The sequence below is a fragment of the Microcebus murinus genome, chromosome 11 (genome assembly GCF_040939455.1).
Source record: "Microcebus murinus isolate Inina chromosome 11, M.murinus_Inina_mat1.0, whole genome shotgun sequence".
Classification (NCBI taxonomy): Eukaryota; Metazoa; Chordata; class Mammalia; order Primates; family Cheirogaleidae; genus Microcebus; species Microcebus murinus.
Genome location: NC_134114.1, coordinates 11142641 through 11161959, shown reverse-complemented (window position 1 = coordinate 11161959; position 19319 = coordinate 11142641). Strand labels below are relative to the sequence as shown.

Genomic DNA, 19319 nt, shown 5'->3' with positions numbered 1-19319 from the left:
GAGGACCCGCCCTTCTAGAGTCCACCTGTGGGACATCTGCCGACGTGGAGGCTCCTGGCGCCCGGGAGTCTCTGCTCGCTCAGCCACAGCTGCGGGTGTTTCACGGCGGTCGGTCGGTGTTAACGATGTGAGCCTTGCCCACATTTAAAGTTCTCACACAGCGCTTTGCTCCCTTGTGTCCGTCTTGGTCTTTGGTCTTCAGAGCCTTCTTTTTATTTTTATTTTTATTTTTATTTTTATTTTTTTGAGGCAGAGTCTCGCTTTGTTGCCCAGGCTAGAGCGAGTGCCATGGTGTCAGCCTCGCTCACAGCAACCTCAAACTCCTGGGCTCAAGCGATCCTCCTGCCTCAGCCTCCCAAATAGCTGGGACTACAGGCATGTGCCACCATGCCCGGCTAATTTTTTCTCTATATATTAGTTGGCCAATTAATTTCTTTCTATTTATAGTAGAGACGGGGTCTCACTCTTGCTCAGGCTGGTTTCGAGGTCCTGACCTCGAGCAATCCGCCCGCCTCGGCCTCCCTGAGTGTTAGGATTACAGGCGTGAGCCACCGCGCCCGGCCTTCAGAGCCTTCTTGACCGTGACTGCTGACCCTTGCTAGCTTTAAGGTGACCCTCCTCGGTGGAGAGGGCAGATAAAGAGGAGGGCCGTGGAGGTGCCCTCGGGCCCTGGCAGCTCTTTCCCTTTTCTTACTGGGGCATAATTTTTAAAGTTCTTTTTCTTGATCTGAGCACTTAGACTCATTCGGAGTATTTGGGCTTTCACCTTCCTGGACCTTGTTCTTACGGAGCTTAGGACGTGGCCCCAAGACTCCCCTCATCCTGTCCCATTGGCTGCCCTAGCCCATGGCCAACTCGAAATGACAAAGGCCCTCGGGAAGTGAATCCTTCGTTACCCACCCGGCGCCCTCCGGACTGTCCTTCCCCTCTGGCTGCTGCTCGCCGAGGGTGCAGCGGCCTTTCCTCCGCACCCGCTCCCAGGCAGACAGGGGCCCTGCCCCTGCGCTCCCCGCACCAGGTTCTTGCAGTCAGTGCAGCACACAGCACCGCAGGTGGGCCGCACCTCGAGTGCGCATGCGCTCTGCGGGCAGCGCCCGGCCCTGGCCTGGGCCTGGCAGGACCTGGGTGTGCCAGCCCGCGGGTGGGTGGGCGGACGAAGGCCTGGAGGAGAGTTGGGCCATCGACACCCCCTTCCACACCTGGGGGCCACCCTGCCATCAGGTGCCGTCCGTCCTCCTCCTCGCCGGCCTCTTCTCTGGTTGTGTGGAGGGAATTTCTCTTCTGGGAACTTTCCAGCCTCCTTTTAGACTCTGGTGCTATTAGGTTATATTCGGCTTCTCTCCACAAATTTTGACATGTTTCCTTAATTTCTTTTCTTTCTTTCTTTTTTTAAATTTCCCTGGTTCCTGTGACTCAAAGAGGCCAAGGCCACTACCCCACCCCCCATGATGGCCATCGCCCCCAGGCCTGTCAGCGGTGCCTCCAGGGAGGCTGCCAGCCTTCTGGGATAAGCCTTATCTGGGCGGGACCAGGCTCCAGCCTGCTGGTGATGGGAGTGGGGACTTGGTGGTCTGGAAGGTTCTCTCCTGACTTTCTGTTCCTGGGAAAATCCCAGCACGGATTGCAGCAGGCCTGCTGCCCCTCGGGGCTGTATCGCAGGGAGGCGACAGGTGGTATCTCAGGTGCACTCCAGAGGAAGGTGTGCCACACGTGAAACCGTAGCCCTGAGACTGCAGAACTGCAGACCGCAGAAGCGCCGAGCTTGGAGGGGAAGAAAGCAGAGAGCTGCAGCCTCGGAGAAGGACGCTGGCTGAAAAATCCGCACCGTCAGGGGCTTTCTCTACAAAACAGGGAGATAATCCATTTTGGTGAGCTGCACCTAACCTTCAAATACTTTCCTTGCTGCTCACACTAGATAAGCACCTTTCCCAAAGATACAAGAATTCCCACTCTGCCTCTCCCCTCCAGAGCCTGCCGCCACCTTTGAGAGCCAGCAAGGTTACAGACCATGGCAGGATTTACAGTGTCCCTCATGCCAGGGACAGCCCAGGCTCCTCCGGCCACCTGTGCGTGCCTCTGAGGGTCTGAGCAGCTCCTCCAAGGCGCAGCTTGGTGCTTGGGAGATGAAGGGGAACGGGAACACTCTGCCTGGACGTTGGAGACCTGGAGTCTGGTCTAGACTGCCTCTCTCGAGTCTTCCATTTCCCCAGGTAGAAGCCCTTTTTCAAAATGTAAGGGCGAGTTTGCACCTCACAATTGAGGATGGGCTCCCCCCCCTTCTGCACGCTGTCCCCCACGGAGGAGAGGCCCCCATGCTCTGGGAAGCTTCCCTGCTCCTGCCTTGCTGCTGCTGGGCACAGCACACCAAGAACTCCTCGTTCTCGGTTGCATCTGCTATTCCAAGCTGCATCTCTGGCAAGCGCAATAGTCCTGAGTCCTTCCACTGTGCAAGCAGCAAAATCCACGCTGACAGACATGACAGTAAAAACTGCTATCTCGCAGGACCTTGGCTACTTGGCCCTGTTTTTGAAGTCAAAAGTTTGGATCGTAAGAATGAGGCGGTCTCACCTTCCTGTTTGTTGCTGGCCTTCCCCGAAAGCCTCCGCTGTCACTCAGCCATCCTGGGCGGCACCAAAGGCCTTATTCCAGCTGTGGTACCATGCTGACCCTTTGTCTGAACAAAGGCGGCCTGTTTGGGGCTTTGTCACTGCTGGGGCGCCCCGCCCCCGCACCCGGAGGTAGAGACTGCTGCCTCATTGTTCCCAGGCTCCAGTAGAACAAAGTGACTCTCTTGTGCCTGGGGGGGTGGAGAGAGAACCCAAGGTAAAGAAAGGGAATTGAAAACTTTCTCCTTTGCCCCTGGCTGTACCAGTGCACTGAGTGCCGAGGCAGGTCAGCAGTGGAAGACCTCCCAGAAATGGGGAGGAAGCTTCCCAGTCCCCACAGCCCATTGAAATCTTGCCCTCTCTACCCCTTTACCAGTGGGTGACCTGGGCCAAGTCACACAGTCCCCCTTAGGGCCCTGCGTCCTCATCAACAGAGGAGCGAAAAATAAGGCAGCCATCCCAAGATCGTATGAGGATTAGATGCAATAATGTACAGGGCACTCTTGGCATAGATGAGTGATTGCTAAGAGTTAGTTCCTGCCCTCTGAGCCTCCGCCCTGCTCTCTAGACACTCCGGGAGTCCAGGAGTTTGCCCGTCAGCTCACGTAGATTTGAGGGGGTGACTGATTTGTTTGGGGGACTCAGGAGATTAAAACACAAGACTGGTCCCTCAAACGCTACCTAAGCCCTCATAATAAAAATGCCAGGGCAAATCCATGTGTGTATTATTAAAACAATTAGCAAATTGGCCAAGTGCGGTGGCGGCTCACACCTGTGACCCTAGCACTCTGGGAAGCCAAGGTGGGAGGATGGCTTGAGGTCAGGAGTTCAAGACCAGCCTGAGCAAGAGTGAGACACACACACCCCCCCCCTTACAAAAAATAGAAAAATTAGCCTGGCATGGTGGCTTGCACCTGTAGTCCCAACTACTGGGGAGGCTGAGGCAGGAGAATCACTTGAGCCCAGGAGTTGGAGGTTGCTATGAGCTAGCCTGATGCCACGGCACTCTAGCCAAGGTGACAGAGCAAGACTGTCTCAAAAAAAAAAATTAGCAAATGAACAAGCATGGTGCTGTAATAAGCAGGTTCCATGCTTATTAAAATTTAATTTTAAAATAAATTTAAAATAAAATTTAAAATAAAAATTTTTTAAATTGAAAAAATAATTGTAAAATACACATAACATAAAACATCCCAACCACTTTTAAGGGTGCAGTAAACACATTCACACTGTCGTCATCACCCATACCTGAGTTGCAGAACTGAAAGTCCACGCCCATTAAACAGTCGCTGCCATGCTTCCTCCGTGCATCCCCCAATAAGTTCCACATTGACTATTAATAGTCAAGGAAAGGCCAGGCACAGTGGCTCACGTCTGTAATTCTAGCACTCTGGAAGGCCAAGGCGGATGGATCACTCAAGGTTAGGAGTTTGAAACCAGCTTGAGCAAGAGCAAGACCCTATCTCTACTAAACAAAATAGAAATTAATTGGCCAACTAAAAAAAAGAAAAAAAAAAAATATATATATATATATAATTAGCCAGGCATGGTGGTGCATGCCTGTAGTCCCAGTTACTCGGGAGGCTGAGGCAGAAGGATTGCTTGAGCCCAGGAGTTTGAGGTTGCTGTGAGCTAGGCTGATGCCATGGCACTCTAGCCTGGGCAACAGAGTAAGACTCTGTCTCAAAAAAAGAAATAAGGAAAAGGAAAGATGAAACAGAAGCTGGAGTGTGGAGCTTCCTAAATATTCTTCATATCAGGTGAGTGAGAATAGGAAAAAATTAAACCTGCAGATAAAATGGGCAGAGGTTTGACCACTTGGGCGCCCTCTGTGTGCTTGGTGCATGGCGCCCCCTGCTGTCTAAGGTGTATTGTTTCTTCCAGCCAACAGGGCGCCTTGGTAAGAATTTAGCCTTCTTAGATCTGAAAGACGGTGCATATTTTTGGCAATTTCATTAAACCTGAATGATAGCAGCAATGATTTCATTTTCATAATCTTAAAAAAATTATTATAAAGCTACTCTTAAAATGTTCATTTTTACCATGAATATGCTATAACAGTCGATGGTAGAGCATCAACTCTCTTATGGAAATATTCCAGATAGATATATAATAATTATTATAGTTATCAACAAGTCAAATAGAGGGTATCAGAGACTTTAAAAACACTTTGTAATATACTTTTCCAATTTCCTTAGCTTAGAACACTAGGCTCTGTGTCTCTCAGTAACACGAGCAGTTTCATCTATTGTAAATGGGTGTGGTTTGCTACACTTATTTCAGCCTACTAAAATTTTTGCTAGCCTGACCTTGTATAAAAAGTCTGCCACTTCTCCCCGCTGCATATGATCATAATAGTCATTCTCCTTCCTCGTGAGGCTGCCCTGCTCTGTCCTGCTGAGCAAGGCACCATGCAGAAACGTCCCTTCACACTCTGTGTCTGCTTTAGGCATTTCCAACCTGGTAAAAATGGCAATTTCTTTCCTTCTACATTGGGGGTCACCCTGATTCTAAGAGTCAGTCCTGATGAAACGCTGCGTCATTCCATTTGGGATGTGGCCAGCCATGGTCACATTAGACGGGCTTCCAGAGAGGTCCCCTCATCTAGCTCATGGGACAGCTTGTGAGTGCCTGGGCACATGGCTCTGCCCTGTCCTCTCTTTAAGGCTACACGTTGGTCCCTTGCCCATCTGTTAGCTCTGCCTTCAAACACCTCCAAATTGAACCATTTCTCACTTCCCTGCGGGTTCAAGCCCTCACCACCTCTCACCTGGTCTGGCACAGTAACCCCCTAGTGGGACTCCTTGCTTCTGCCCTGGCCCCTCAGACAGCCCTGAGCGAGGCTGCCACGTGTCCATCTGATCATGTCCCTCCTCCACCCACAACATGCTGTGGCTCCCATCTCTCTTGGGGAGAAAGCCAGAGTCATGACATGACCTGTTATGCACTTCGGGATTGCCTTCCCCTCCCCACATGAATAAGGCCAACGCAGTTTGCTGCTAAGCGTCAAAGGGCCAAGTGGCACTCCTTAGATCTGCGCCAACTCTCTCTGAAAGTCAAGCAAGACAGGCACGTGTGGAGTCTGAGGCCTGCCTTGGTTGGCCTCCCCACCCCCAAGTGCATCAGATCAGCGTGCCTTGCGCACGGGGTGACATGGGACACGGTCTCCCAAGACGCTGGCTGTTAAAAGCGAGCTGTCAGCCACCTTCTGAAGGCCACCCATCCCACCCATCCCACTCCTCACATCCCTGTCTCAAGCACACATGAAGATCGACTTTATCTCATATGCGCTTGAAGACATACACAGGGGTCTTTTTTTATTTTAAAATGTTTTTCTGATAGAAAAAGAACACACATCCCTTTGTGGAAACCATAGAAAAGTACCAAGAGGAAAATAAAATCAGCCCTAACTTTACCACCCACAGATGACTCCACTGCTAACATTTAATACAGTCCCAGGAAACCTACAATAATAGCAGCTGATATTGATGGACCACGTGCAACGTGCCCGCACCGGTGGAGGCGCCGTGTGCTCTCCAGCTCCGGTCCACACGCTGGTGCTGGAGGTCCAGTCATCGGGGATGGGAGGAGGAGCTGATCACTGTGATGTCTAGTTCAGTGGGCGTTGTCTGGGTGGCAAGACTTTCCAAGTGAAGGAAGCCAGGCCTTGATTTGCTTTATGGAGTCAACCCCTTATCTCAGCGTGGACCAGTCAAAAGAGTTGGCCGACTGGCCCCGGTCCTCGCAGGAGCCCATCCCCATTTCCCAGGGCGTGGCTGAGACCAGGAGTGCTCCTGCTGGGACCTGCCTAGATGCAAACTCCAGAGAAAGAGCGGGACAGGAATTCCATCCCCGACCCACCTCCTCGCACTCTTTGTGTTGTTCAGGGCTAACCACTGGCTTGTTGGGGGGAGGGGCGACTAAATCCAGGTAAACAAAAATGAGTTCCAGGGCCAATGATTTTTATTCAAAACAGCTGCATGTATTTTATCTTTTCTAACTGGAAGGTGAAAGATTTTCTTGTTTACTACTAATTTCAGTTATTCAGGGTAATGGTGAAAGCTTTGTGAGTTCCTCAAAAGCATAGTCAGCAGTTTATGGAAATTAAGTCAAAACCCAGAGCCCCTGGCAATGTTCCCTTGTAGAACGGATTCTCTAAGGACACCCAGGAATGGCTGTCCCACCGTGGCTCCGTTTGTTTGTTTCCGGGTTCAAATGCCGATGGAGAGAACAGGAGTCTTTGAATCCAATTTCAGATTCCTGGGAAAGAGACTCACATTGTCCCCGGAGCAGCTCAGGGACCACCCAGGGCTCCCTCTTCTGCCAGGGAGGCAGGTCTTGGCTAAGATCTCCCTTCCGTGGCTCTAGTCACAGCTCACTCCGACTGCACTATCGTAAGACCCAGGGGTGCTTTTTATTTCTGTAAGGTTAGGGGCTTCCTTCATCAGCTCTGCCCTCCCTACTCCTATTTGGGGACCTTAATGTGGATAGTAAAAGTTTGTCAAGACGTAATACTGACCGGAACTGTGAGTTCAGGTTGGGAATAAAAGAGCTGTGGCCCAGGGGTGCTTAGTGTCTAAAGGGGCTCCTACGATTAAAGAATCGAGGAAGCCTACTCAGCGATCACGAAGGCAGGATGAGAGACAGCAAGGAGACTACTGTCTACTAGGGATGAAAATATCTTGGAATACAAGAAAGTATTTCAAAGTTCAATGTAGACATTTGACAGTCAACCTCTGGTCCTCAGGAAAAGAATCACAGTCTGCCAAATAAAAGAGAAGGGGGTTATGGGTCTTCCTTTTTTTTCCTTTTATAGTAACTTTAGATTTACTGAAACATTGTGAGGACAGTGCAGAGTTCCTGCATACCCCTCACTCACACCTTTCTTTACTGTGGAGCATCTGTCACAACCAAGGGACCAACACTGGGACATGACCACAAACTAGTTGATTTGGATTTCATTGGTTTGTTTTCTCGAGTCCTTTTTCCGTTCCAGGATCCCATCCAAAACACCCCATTACATTTAGTCACCATGTCTCCTTGGCCTCCTCTGACCCACGAGAGTTCCTCAGACCTTCCTTGTTTTTGAGGCCTTGACAGTTGTGAGGAGTGCGGGCCAGGTGTCTGGTAGAATGTCCCTCAATGTGGGTTTGTTTGAGGTTTTACTCATGGTTAGACGGGGCTTGTGGATTTGGGGGAGGAAGGCCAGGAGGATAAGGTGCTGTTCTCATTGTGTCTTATCAAGGGTAACTACTGTCAAAATGACTTAGCGCTGTGGGAGTTGACCCTGATCACATGGCCAAGGTAACGTTTGCTAATTTATCCACTGTCAAGCTACTTGTCCCCTTTGCATACTGCACTTTTTGGAAGGAAGTGGCTGGTCTGTGCACACATACAGAGTGGGGAGGCATGTTCCACCCGCCTCAGAAGGGAGTATCTGATAAATTATCTAGAGGATTCTGTGTAGGAGAATTGTCCCTTCTCCCCCATTTATTTATGTCACTGTGGACTCGTGGATGTTTATTTTATACTTTGGGATGTGAATCAATACTGTATTATTTATGTTGCTCGGATTGTTTCAGCCTTGGCCATTGGAAGCTCTTTCTGGTGGGCTCCTGTGTCCCTTTGATGGGTCCCCATTGTTTTTGAGCAATTCCTTACTCCTGGTACTACAGATACTCCAGGCTAATTGTCTTGCATAGTCTCTCTCTGCTTTGGTCGTAGAATGAGCCATTTCTCCAAGGAACCCTGGTTCTTTTCAATGGAGAATAAATAGAAAAACCAAGAGCTGGGCACTAGGTGGGTCATTCTGTTTTGAAGGCTGCCTCCTAATGACATGATCTTGACAGCAAACTCTACAGCCAAACCCCCAGCCCTGCAGCTGCTCAGAGGAACAAACCACGTTCATTGACAGGGGTTTATTAGGTTTGTGTTCTGGTTTGACAAAGGCAATGCCATTAGGCTCTGCAAATATTTGAAGAACACAACATGTCATGGCCAGCAGGGAGGGCATGTTCTGAGTCAAGGCTACTCTTGGGTGAACTCGTTAGAGTGACACTTTCCCTGACACTTTCCTCTTTGTCAGGGGAACTTCTGCTTCTTTCTCTTTTTTGAAATGGGCTGGTTAAACTTGGTCTGATGTTATACTAGGGCTCAGTACTTTGCTTAGGGGAAGCTGACCCACAGATGGGCACTATAGCTTTTAACAAACACAATGGATGTAACCACTTCTAGGTTACATGCATTCCTTTCTGGTGGGCGCAGGGCTGGAGGGTGAGACAGCGTTTTCATACTGGAAGCATGGCAAAGGCTCCAAAGCCCTCAGGGAGAAAGAGAAGGGAGGTTTGATAAACGCAGTGTTCCTTCCCTTTAGCTACTGTGATTGTCCCAGCCCCAGACCAGACTGACAGCTCCAGGGACGATGCTCCCAGGAGACCCAACCTAGGCTCTGGGTGTATGTGGTTGAAAACTCTGAGGAAGGAAAACTCTGCACTTGTGTGGCACAGATAGATACCAGATAAAGAACAGAGTGATTTGGTAGTGCAAGTTAAATTATACTATGGGAATTCAGAAATGGAATACTGAGCCGCCATTCCAGGAAGCTCCCATTAGAGATCCAGCAAACCTTAACCGTGTGGTTGTGTTCAAGGTACGAGAACTGTGCTCACCCATGCAGTTAGTTGATGTTGATGTAAATGTCTCAAGCGATGTGGGCACACTTGCTATTAATGTGTCCTCAAAGTGGACTCCCTCCTCCAAAGGTTAATTGATCATCTCTTACAGGACAGTAATTCCCCCAGTGGGGAATTACTTGGCTTGTTAGCCACAGGGGGCCCCTGGCACCATCCTTCTCTCCGATGTGCAATCACACCCTCCTTTTCCCCTGGTTCCTTGTAACTTAAAAGCGTCTTTACGAGGCTTTTGCAAAGCCCAGAGATTGCAACATTGGTTTGAGGCATTATCTCACATTCAGATCATCCCTGGCTGCAAAATAAATAAAGCATGTTAATGATTCCCCTGGGAGCTTAAGCTTCCAGCAGCACGTGGCCCGGGTGTGGCACTCCAGCCGCGAGGGAACGGGTCCAGCCCAGACTCGGGGCGGCGCTCCCTTATCTCAGTTCTTCAGTTTTGCTGCTGTGGGAAATATTTGGGGCCTAGTATAAAGCCGAACTGGGAGCAGGGATGATCCATCTCTTGGTCAGAATGGGATATAGACCGGGAAGTAAGTTATGTTCCAGCACCATGCTCGGTATTATTCTAGAGTCGTAATATGAAATTGCTGCCCTGCCTGGGCTGCACCCGGGAGTGATGTCGCACCATCTTGGGCTGGCAGCTTCGCAGCGGGAAAAGACAGCAAAGCCACTTGTCCAGGGCATTCACGTAATGAAGTCCCTGAGCTCTGAAGTGGGCATGGTGTTTGCCCGGTCTAAGGGAGTATTTTTCTCCTTGTGTCAAAGATGGGGTGTGAATACTGACATCGGGCAGTAGGATTAAATGATAGTACCTCTGCCAGTTTTGAAAACCAGTGGGATATGCTTCCCAGGTGCTGAAAGTATGCAGGGATACAGCTCCATTGCATTTATACAGTGAAACATATTTATGATAGATCTCTGGTGTATTTTTTGAAATATTTCAACATGACATAGTAAATAGAGCCAGCCTAATTCTATGCAACTTAATTTACCCAAAGCCTAAAGGATGTTATATTCTAAAAGTTGAGTATTCCGTATTGATACAACTGTAATTCGTTTTATAACGTGTTCAGTGTTATCTCAGAGAAGAATCCCTTGCATTTCAAGAAAAGCAGATCACTGTTTGATGGAACAAGCATGTTTTTAACACTGTCTTCCAAAGTGATGTCATTACATTTCTTTGAATTCAAGTTTTTAAAATCAGCATGAAGTGTGAAGTCAGTTCTATGAGGATGGTTAACGATGGCTGCGCCCCAGGCCTCCTGCGTCCCCTCCCTGGTCCTCTCCTGCTCCCACAGGCAGCCCCAGCCCTTCCGGCAGGTTATGACAGCTGGGCCCAGGTTCCTTTCCTTTCTTAACATCTTCACGTTTTCCTGAGCTTAATAATTGTGTTAACTGTAATTTTTCTTAGTTCATGTATTCAAGCCCCTCAGGTAGCTGGCGTCCCCCGGACCCCCCCTTGGTGCAGATGAGCTGCCCCGAAGGCCTGTCACAGCCTTCCTGGGGTCCCCTCCCCCCACCGCAGAGACCCGCCTTCCTCTTGCCTTGTGTCCCATCCCATGACTTTCTCTTTCTTTCCCTGCGACTCACTTGCGTGGGCCGAGCATACCCACCTGCCCCCCCCCCAGTAGCTTCTGGGAAAAGTGTGCATGGGAGTCAAACTTTGGGAAGGCCTTGAATATTGAAAATATCTTTCTTTTAAACACAACTTGACTGACAATTCGGTATACAGTCCTAGGACAGAAACCGTTTTCCCTCCCAACTTACACTGCCACGTCTTCTAGCTTTCCGTGCTGTTGAGAAGCGGAAGGCCGGAAGCTCATGAGCCCTTTTCTCTGTCCCCAGTGGTGTCAGGTGACGTGCTCCGGCTGGTCTTCTCCCACCCTCTGCGCCGCCTCCACCCGATGGGACCTTCCAGTCTTGAAAATGGGGCCTGTCAGCTCTGAGATTTCTGCTGTCCCCTCTTTCTGGAACAACTATTACTTGAATGTTGGACCTTTACTCTTTAAGTCTCTTCTCCGGTACTTTCCACACCTTTATTCTTCTGTTCTGCCTTTGTGGTACATTTCCCAAACTTTATCTATCGGTTAGTGACTTTCATTTCTGCCTTCATGCTTTTAGTTCCCAGAACTTCTCTTTTGTTCTGTGACTGTCTTTTGTAGAACATTTCCATTCTGTGCTTGTTTCATGGATGCAGTTTCTTCTCCCATGTCTCTGAGAATATCAGTGGGAAAAGGCTTCTTTTTCCCTCTCTCTGTGTCTGCACTGTCTCTGTTTCCTCTGTTGTTTTTTGTGCCTTTGTTTTGAACTCTTCACATCAGAGGCCTGCGTTAAGGTCTGGCGTTCGCGGTTGCATACGTGGGCGCCGGGAGCTGGCTGGCAGCCGCGGACACCGAGGTGAGATCTGTCACCGCGCAGGCCTCCCCGACGGCTGGTTGAGTGGGCTGCTTTGTTGGGAGCCCCTAATTCCAGGAACTCTAGGTTTTCTTTCTTGGGCTGGTCAGATTCCTCAGAGACCACGCTGGGTCTCGTGTCTGGTGTGGGATTCCCGTGTTCTGGGAGCCTGGGAGAGGAGGAAAGCTGCGACACACAAGTCATCCTTCCCTTAACCCCTTTGTTTTCCATGTAGAGACCGAGTATCCCTAATCCCAAAACCCTAAATGTCCCCAAATCTGAAACTTTGTGAGCGCTGCTGACATGGCTCTGAAAGTAAATGTTCACTGGAGCCATCCAGAATTAATTAGGGATGCTCAACCGGTAACTATAATGCAAGTATTCCAAAATCTGAAAAAAATCTGGAATCCAAAACACTTCCGGTCCCAAGCATTTTAGATAAGGGGTACTCAGCCTGGGGTCACCCTGCCATCAGCCGTGCCAGGTACCCTGTTTTACCTTATCCAGAGACTGAAACCCTGTGTCCTGCCACGTTCAGGGAGACACAGTCACTAGCACTGTAAGCGGAAGTGTGAGTGAAGTGCTTATGATCTAGACTTTCAGCCAGCCTGTGCCGGGTGTGCCGGGCCCTGCCCTCACCCCGGCTTCCAGAAGGACCTGTTGCCGCACTTCCTGATCTGCTTCACAAGGCAGGGAGGTGGCAGCCCTCAGAGTTGTGTGCCTGCCACCACTGGGCAAGTCCACCGTCTTTCATAGTCGCTCCTCAGGGGTGGTGCGACCCCTGCCTTTACCATTTCACTCATTAATGCCTTTCCTCACAAGCTTGCTCCATGTCTTTTTTCTTTCCAGCTCTGTTTCGTGATGTTCTGGACCCCCAATGTTTCAGAGAAAATTTTGATAGACATCATTGGAGTGGACTTTGCCTTTGCAGAGCTCTGTGTCGTTCCTTTGCGGATCTTCTCTTTCTTCCCAGTTCCAGGTAAAGAAAAACAGACAATGAGAGAAACGTTCCTGTTTATCGTCATGCCCGATTTTTCTCTGGGAGTGTTTGCAATCAGGTCACCAACAAAAATGTAAAATTTCACAGTGGATTAGAAAGATCTAAAGACATTAGCTAGTAGGATAAAGTTTCAAGAAATGAATCAAACAGGCATACCTTGTTTTTTGAAGCGCAGTGATTATAAACATAGGAAAAAAGAAAATAGACCCAAAAAGATAGCATGTGGGGTTCTGAGGGAACAATGGAACTGTCCTGTCTTGATTGTGTTGGTGGTTACACAAATCTATGCATGTATTACAATTCTTAGAACTGTACAGCAAAAACCCAGTTTCAGAGTATGTTACTTTAAAAGGTGAAATGGAAAAAAGAAAAAGAAAATAGAGTGGGCTTACTGCTGAAACCTGGAGATATACATAGACAGAGCACTAGGACAGGAAGACTCCAGTCAAGTTGAGGCCAGTGGTTTATGGTCAGAAAGGAAAATGCCCGTGGCCAACATTGAAAATTACCAAGCTGACACAGCAGTCTGAGCTATACTATACAAGACTCAGGTAGTTCTAGATTAAATGAGAAAAGCAGGTTGCAGGATGGCTGATCAGTAGGTGACCATTTCTGTAACAAATGGATAGGAAATATACGTGTGTATCTTCATTATCATGTATATATGGTAAGTGCCTGCATAGCTGTAATCAGTTTCTAGAAGTAGCTCAGCAAGCTGGTAATAGTTGCCTGTGGGAAGCATGACAAGGGTGTGGGAAGTCACAACTTGGAGAAGGACCTTTGTACTGTGTTCCCTTTTGTACCTTTTGAATTCCACACCAAGTGTATATCAGCTAGACAAAAATCAATTGCAAAAATAATCCACCCAAATCATTAACCTGAGAAGCCAGAATCTACAAAGCCACAGTTAGGTTAAGAAATGAGCCTTAAATTTGTAGCCATTGAAGTAGGGAAGAAAATTTTAAAAAAAAGAAAGAAAAAAAAGAAAAAGAAATGAGCCCTGAAGCTAGTCCTGGCCGGGGCCCATGGTGCACCCCACTAGCCCTGTGCTGGTCCAAGGTGGGCCACAAGCAGCCCTGCTCTCAGACACTGAGCACTCCTGGAGGCCAGGTCGTGTGGCGTCACTGTCAGGGCTGTGGCAGAAATGGAGGAACGGCTAGAACATCACAGCACTAGGATGGTGCCTGGACTTTGCTGGGTGGACACTGGGCGAGCCAAGCTCTGGAAAGTGACAATCCTGGGAGGAAGCTGCACTTGGAGATTAAGACGCCTACGGTTCATTTCCCATGGTCTTGATCTGAGGGTCCTAGAGATCCCTGCTGGGAGCAAGCTGTCACTGTGTGTGACCAGCCTTTAATCTCCTCTTGCTTCCACTTCCTGGCCTGTAAGATGAAGAGCGTCCAGACAGCTGCCACTCCGGCCAGTATGGCCTGGTTTGGACCAACTAGATTAGCATATGCCTGTGCCTAAGGGAAGACAGTGAACCTCCTAAGTACAAGGCTTCCAGCCTGGAGAAGGCAGGACAGTCTGTTAGACCCGGAAGACCCAGATTCTTCCTTCTAAACAAACATACCCTGGAAAGGAGTTGTTATCCCAGGAGTAAGCACTTACCCCTCCTAGAACCTCTGTCTGGTGCCACCCAATGAAAGTGAAGGGCCCCTCCCTTCAAGGTCCCCACCTGGCCTGCACTTCCGCAAGCCCTTTCCAGCTGCAGACAGAATCTGGGTGCGCAGGGCACTTCCTACTGACAAGGGCAAGGCTCTGTCTGTGCCCTGCACATGCCCCTATGCAGCGATCCCTGCTGTCCCCTGCGCCTCTGCTCGGGGGTGCACGTCATTGTGAAATAACCGCGTGCACTACTGTGGCTGCACGATGAGGGGGGTGGAGCAAGGGGTGGTCAGCCCAGCGTGGAGGGAACAGAGCAGTCCCCTCTCTTGGCCCACCACGCTGGTCCCCACACCCCTCTGAGACACAAGAGGGGAACACAGCTTCTGGTCGCAGCTTTTCTACTCACCCAGCTTCAAACGAGAGCCCTGTCAAGGTGCAGCTAGCTCTTCTCTGAGTCTCTCTGAGAGAGATGGATGCTCAGAGGTGGAGGCCGGGCTGGGGGTGGGGCCGGACCGACCGTCCGCTCAGGAGATGGCGGTCACAGTGGTGCGAACAGCCTGCCTGCCGCCAGCCGTCTAGATCCGAAGGGCTCTGAGAAGGCGGGAAGCCTGGGTGGGGACAGGGGCTGAGCCACAGCAGCAAGGCCTGGGTCCCCACCAGCCCCTGAACCAAGGCTGTGCTGCTCTGGCTGAGGCAGCAGGACGGGACAGAGGCAGGTGTCGCTGACGGCCCTTTGCTCTCCCCACAGTCACCGTGCGGGCCCATCTCACCGGGTGGCTGATGACACTGAAGAAGACCTTCGTCCTGGCACCCAGCTCCGTGCTGCGGATCATCGTCCTCATCGCCAGCCTCGTGGTCCTGCCCTACCTGGGGTATGTCACCAGGGGATTCGGGGCTGTGGGTCCTTCTGTCACATGAGTACCCTGTCTAGACGTACGTCTTCGTGTGAAATCCCCTAGCATCTCTGGCATTAGAGATTCAGAATGATGTTTTGTTTTTCTGCCTGAGCGCCAGGTTGAGGCGCTTGAGATCCACTCTAGGAAGGTACTTCTGGGGTCAGGCCCAGGTACGAGTAATGGTCAAGAGTGCCCACCCCCGCAGGCAGGCTGGGGCACACGCTGGGAGGTGAACACAGAAGAGAGGAAGGCCACAGTCCCTGCCCACAGGGAGCTCTGTGTCTTCTGGGGGGGGAGAGACGTGCTGTGGGCTCCACGTGCTGTGGGCGGGGTGGCTCAGCCCCGAGTGCCAGGCCCCTCATGCGGACGCATGGCTGTCATCAGCAGAGCAAGGACACTGCCGGTCTCCACACTCTCTAGGCCACACCCACTTTCCTGCTCTCGGCATTGACTTTGTTGCACCCTGGCTGGGTTTTTTTTTTATTTATTTATTTTTTGAGACAGAGTCTTGCTTTGTTGCCCAGGCTAGAGTGAGTGCCGTGGCGTCAGCCTCGCTCACAGCAACCTCAAACTCCTGGGCTCAAGCCATCCTCCTGCCTCAGGCTCCCCAGTAGCTGGGACTACAGGCATGCGCCACCATGCCCGGCTAATTTTTTCTATATATGTCAGTTGGGCAATTAATTTCTATTTATAGTAGAGACGGGGTCTTGCTCTTGCTCAGGGGTCTTGCTCTCACTCAAACTCCTGACCTTGAGCAATCCGCCGCCTCGGCCTCCCAGAGTGCTAGGATTCCAGGCGTGAGCCACCGCGCCCGGCCCCTGGCTGGGTTTTAACAGACGTGCGTTCTCATCTCCAGGGTACACGGAGCCACTCTGGGCGTGGGCTCCCTCCTGGCGGGCTTCGTGGGAGAATCCACCATGGTTGCCATCGCGGCGTGCTACGTCTACCGGAAGCAGGTGAGCCGGCGCCACCGCGGCGCAGGGGCGTAGGGGTCGGGAGGTGGAATTCATCACTCAGGGCTCGCTGGTGACCTCGCCCAGGCGTCTGGCCGAGGGGCCTGGCGGAAGTGGGTAAGAGAAAGGGGGATGGCAAATAGAGACAGCCCCCTTTGAGGAATTTGTTCTAAAGGAGAGAGAGGTGTGGACGTGGATTTCAGAAAACCAGTCAAGACGGGGTGGAGTTCAGCTGGTCGTGTCGGGGAATGATCCAGCAGACAGGAGCTGCTGCCTCGGGGAGGAAACGGTGGTGTTGAGGGACAGCAGTGGTGGGACACTCACACAAGTACTTTTCGGATTGCTGTGTTTTTCTCGGTGAAGTAGGAAGCCGGATCATCAGCTGAGAAGAGAGGCTGGAGGTTGGGAGAAAGAGGAGGACGCGGAGAAAGAGGAGGACGCGTGAAGCAGTTGGGAGGGGAGAGCAGCAGAGTGAGCGGGCTGAGGAAGCAGAGTGTGACAGCCGCTTGCTAGGGCGGCCTGTGACGTGCCCGTCGGGACACTGGCCGTCCCCAGCCACGGCAGCCCAGGGCTGCGGCTGAGACTGGCGGAGATTTGGGCCTAAGCACAGTCAAGGTGTTGCCCGGCAAGTAGGGTGGAGGAGAAGCAGGGCCAGGAAGTGATTACAACTACTGAGCTTTTCATTTAAGCTGATGAAAGAGGGGAGGGGGACATCGAAGTGACCACAGTGAAAGGACGAAAGGACCGGTGGACTGGGGGCCAGGAGGTGGCAGGTGGACGATGGTGTATGATGACAAGGTCTGCGGTTGAGCCCAGGAGGCGCTGAGGGCCTGATCGCTGAGAGGCCACCGACTGCAGGGACGGGCAACACGGCAGGAAAGTTGCCAGAGATTAGGACAGGCAGTGAATGAGGGAGAGTGACAGCAAGCCCAGAGCTGTCCCAGAACAAGGAGAATTACTCCGGTGCCATGACATTCCAGGCTCCGGGGTTTAGGGAGGAGGAAGGGAAAAGAGCCTACAGGTGACCATGAGGCGTGGAAGAGAGCACAGCCCCCTCCCCAATTTGAAATGGCAGGGTGGGAACCGTCTGGGGCAGGGAGGTGGGACACGATGTCCCCTGAAGTGCCAGGCACACACAGCAGGTGCACAGATAACCAAACCGAAAGGAACGTGCTGAACTAAGAAGCTGCCTCAACTACAAATGAGACCGGGTTGGCCTCTCCCTGCTATGGATCTATGGTATGTCCCTGTCCTCGGTCTCATACTGACGAGTCTTCTCTGGTCTAGAAAAAGAAGATGGAGAACGAGTCAGCCACAGAGGGGGAAGACTCCGCCATGACCGACATGCCTCAGGCAGAGGAGGTGACAGACATCGTGGAAATGAGAGAGGAGAATGAATAAGGCCCAGGATGCCATCGGGCACTGCAGGGACAGTCAGGACGACACTTCAGCATCATCTCTTCCCTCTCCCATTCATCGTGTTTTGTTTTTGTTTTTGTTTTTTTTTCATGAAAGAGGCCTTGATTCAGAGGTTTCGTGTCAATTCTCCAGCATACTAGGTATGCTCACACTGACGTGGGGACCGAGAGAAAGGTCTTTACTGTCGCTTTGTAAAAACAAACCAAACAACTGACTTCATGCCCCTGCTTCCTGAAACCCCAAAAGACACAGCTGCCTCGTGGTCGAAGTTGTGCCCTCCCCCCTCGGACAATCTCCACTTGGAACCAAAGGACTGCGGCTGTGCCATCACCTCTTGGTCACCCTGCCCAGCAGGCCACAGGCTCCCTCCTGTCCCTTTTCATCTCTCTTAAGAATCAACAGGTTAAAACTCGGCTTCCTTTGATTTGCTTCCCAGTCACGCGGCTGTGCAGAGATGTAGCCCTGGTGGCCTAGCGTGTTTCCCCTCTGCCATGGAGGTGTAACTGTCTGCTACACGCGAGCAGAAGGCGGGCGGCAGCTTGCAGTCGCCGTGCACACCGAGGATCAGAGATCTGGGACCACGCCGGGCCGATGATGTATGGAAATAATCCGTAGAAAGGTCTGAGGTGCCATGGGAGTAGCACACTGACGCGAAGGCTAGCATTTCACGTTGTGTTCTCCTAGATTCGAGCGAGCTGTCAGTTCTCACCTCCCCACCGTGTACATACATGAGCTAACTGTTCTAAGTTGTCACAAGAGCGCATCTCCAAATTCCAGCATCCTTCCGCATGACTTCCCCCAAAGGCTTGCTTTTCACTCGCCTTTCCTGAAGATGGCACCAGAGCGAGTGAAACGGAGCATTCTAACTTTACATTTTAGTTTTACAGTGAACTGAAGCTTTAAGTCATAATCTAGCATTCTAATGCCAGGTTGCCGTATCGTAACTTTTGAAGTAGTTGTATTACCTGGTTCTGCCGTTCTTAGTCCTCACTGTGCAGTCCCGGTAATCCAGTGTTCTGTGGTACGTCCCTCTCACACCACATGGTAAAGCAAGACATTTTCTAACAACGATATCAAAGTCACTATGTGATACTCCCTGAAATAACGCATTTGAAATCCATTTAGTGCAGTATATTTTTCTAAGTTTTGGAAAGCGGGTTTTTTCCTTTAAAAAATTATGGACACAGTTCACTAAATTGTTGATTTAGTCAAAATTCCTAGACTGAAAGAACCTAAACAAACAAACAAAAAAAAATATTTTAAAGATATAAATATATGCTGTATATGTTATGTAATTTATTTTAGGCTATAATACATTTCCTATTTTCGCATTTTCAATAAAATGTCTCTAATACAATACGGTGATTGCTTGCGTGCTCGACATACCTGCAGTTGAAACGTATTGTATCAATGAGAATTGTACCTTATTGGCAGCAGTTTTACAAAGTCCATCATTTGCATATGAATGTAAGGGGCAGTAAATGACAAGAGAACTATTTTTCATTATGGGTAACCCGGGGACAAATGAGCCCACTGGCATAGACCATAGTGGGAATGAAAGTGTAAGCTGGAAGGGCAAAAAAGAGAAAGAAAGAAAGAAAAAGGCAGGTCTTTTGTGTCTTGTTTTCAGTGCCATATAATCAATACTGTTCTTCATAGAAAAGAACGTAAGGGCACAAAGTTAGCTGTGAACACAACAGGGCTGCATTCACATTTCTGGATAACTACTGCCCACCATGGGGACATATCCT

General features: G+C 50.4%; 1 protein-coding gene across 1 annotated transcript in view; it reads left to right on the top strand.

Annotated features, from left to right (window-relative positions):
• The window catches only part of ANKH (ANKH inorganic pyrophosphate transport regulator), a 148216-nt gene extending 129291 nt beyond the window's left edge, over positions 1 to 18925 (top strand). Inside the window, exons 9-12 of the mRNA XM_012790261.3 lie at positions 12542 to 12671; positions 15049 to 15172; positions 16053 to 16152; positions 17437 to 18925. Of these exons, the coding sequence (XP_012645715.1) occupies positions 12542 to 12671; positions 15049 to 15172; positions 16053 to 16152; positions 17437 to 17550 (468 nt within the window). The 3' untranslated portion in view covers positions 17551 to 18925. The remainder of the gene's footprint in view (positions 1 to 12541; positions 12672 to 15048; positions 15173 to 16052; positions 16153 to 17436) is intronic.
• The last annotated feature ends 394 nt before the right edge of the window (positions 18926 to 19319 follow it).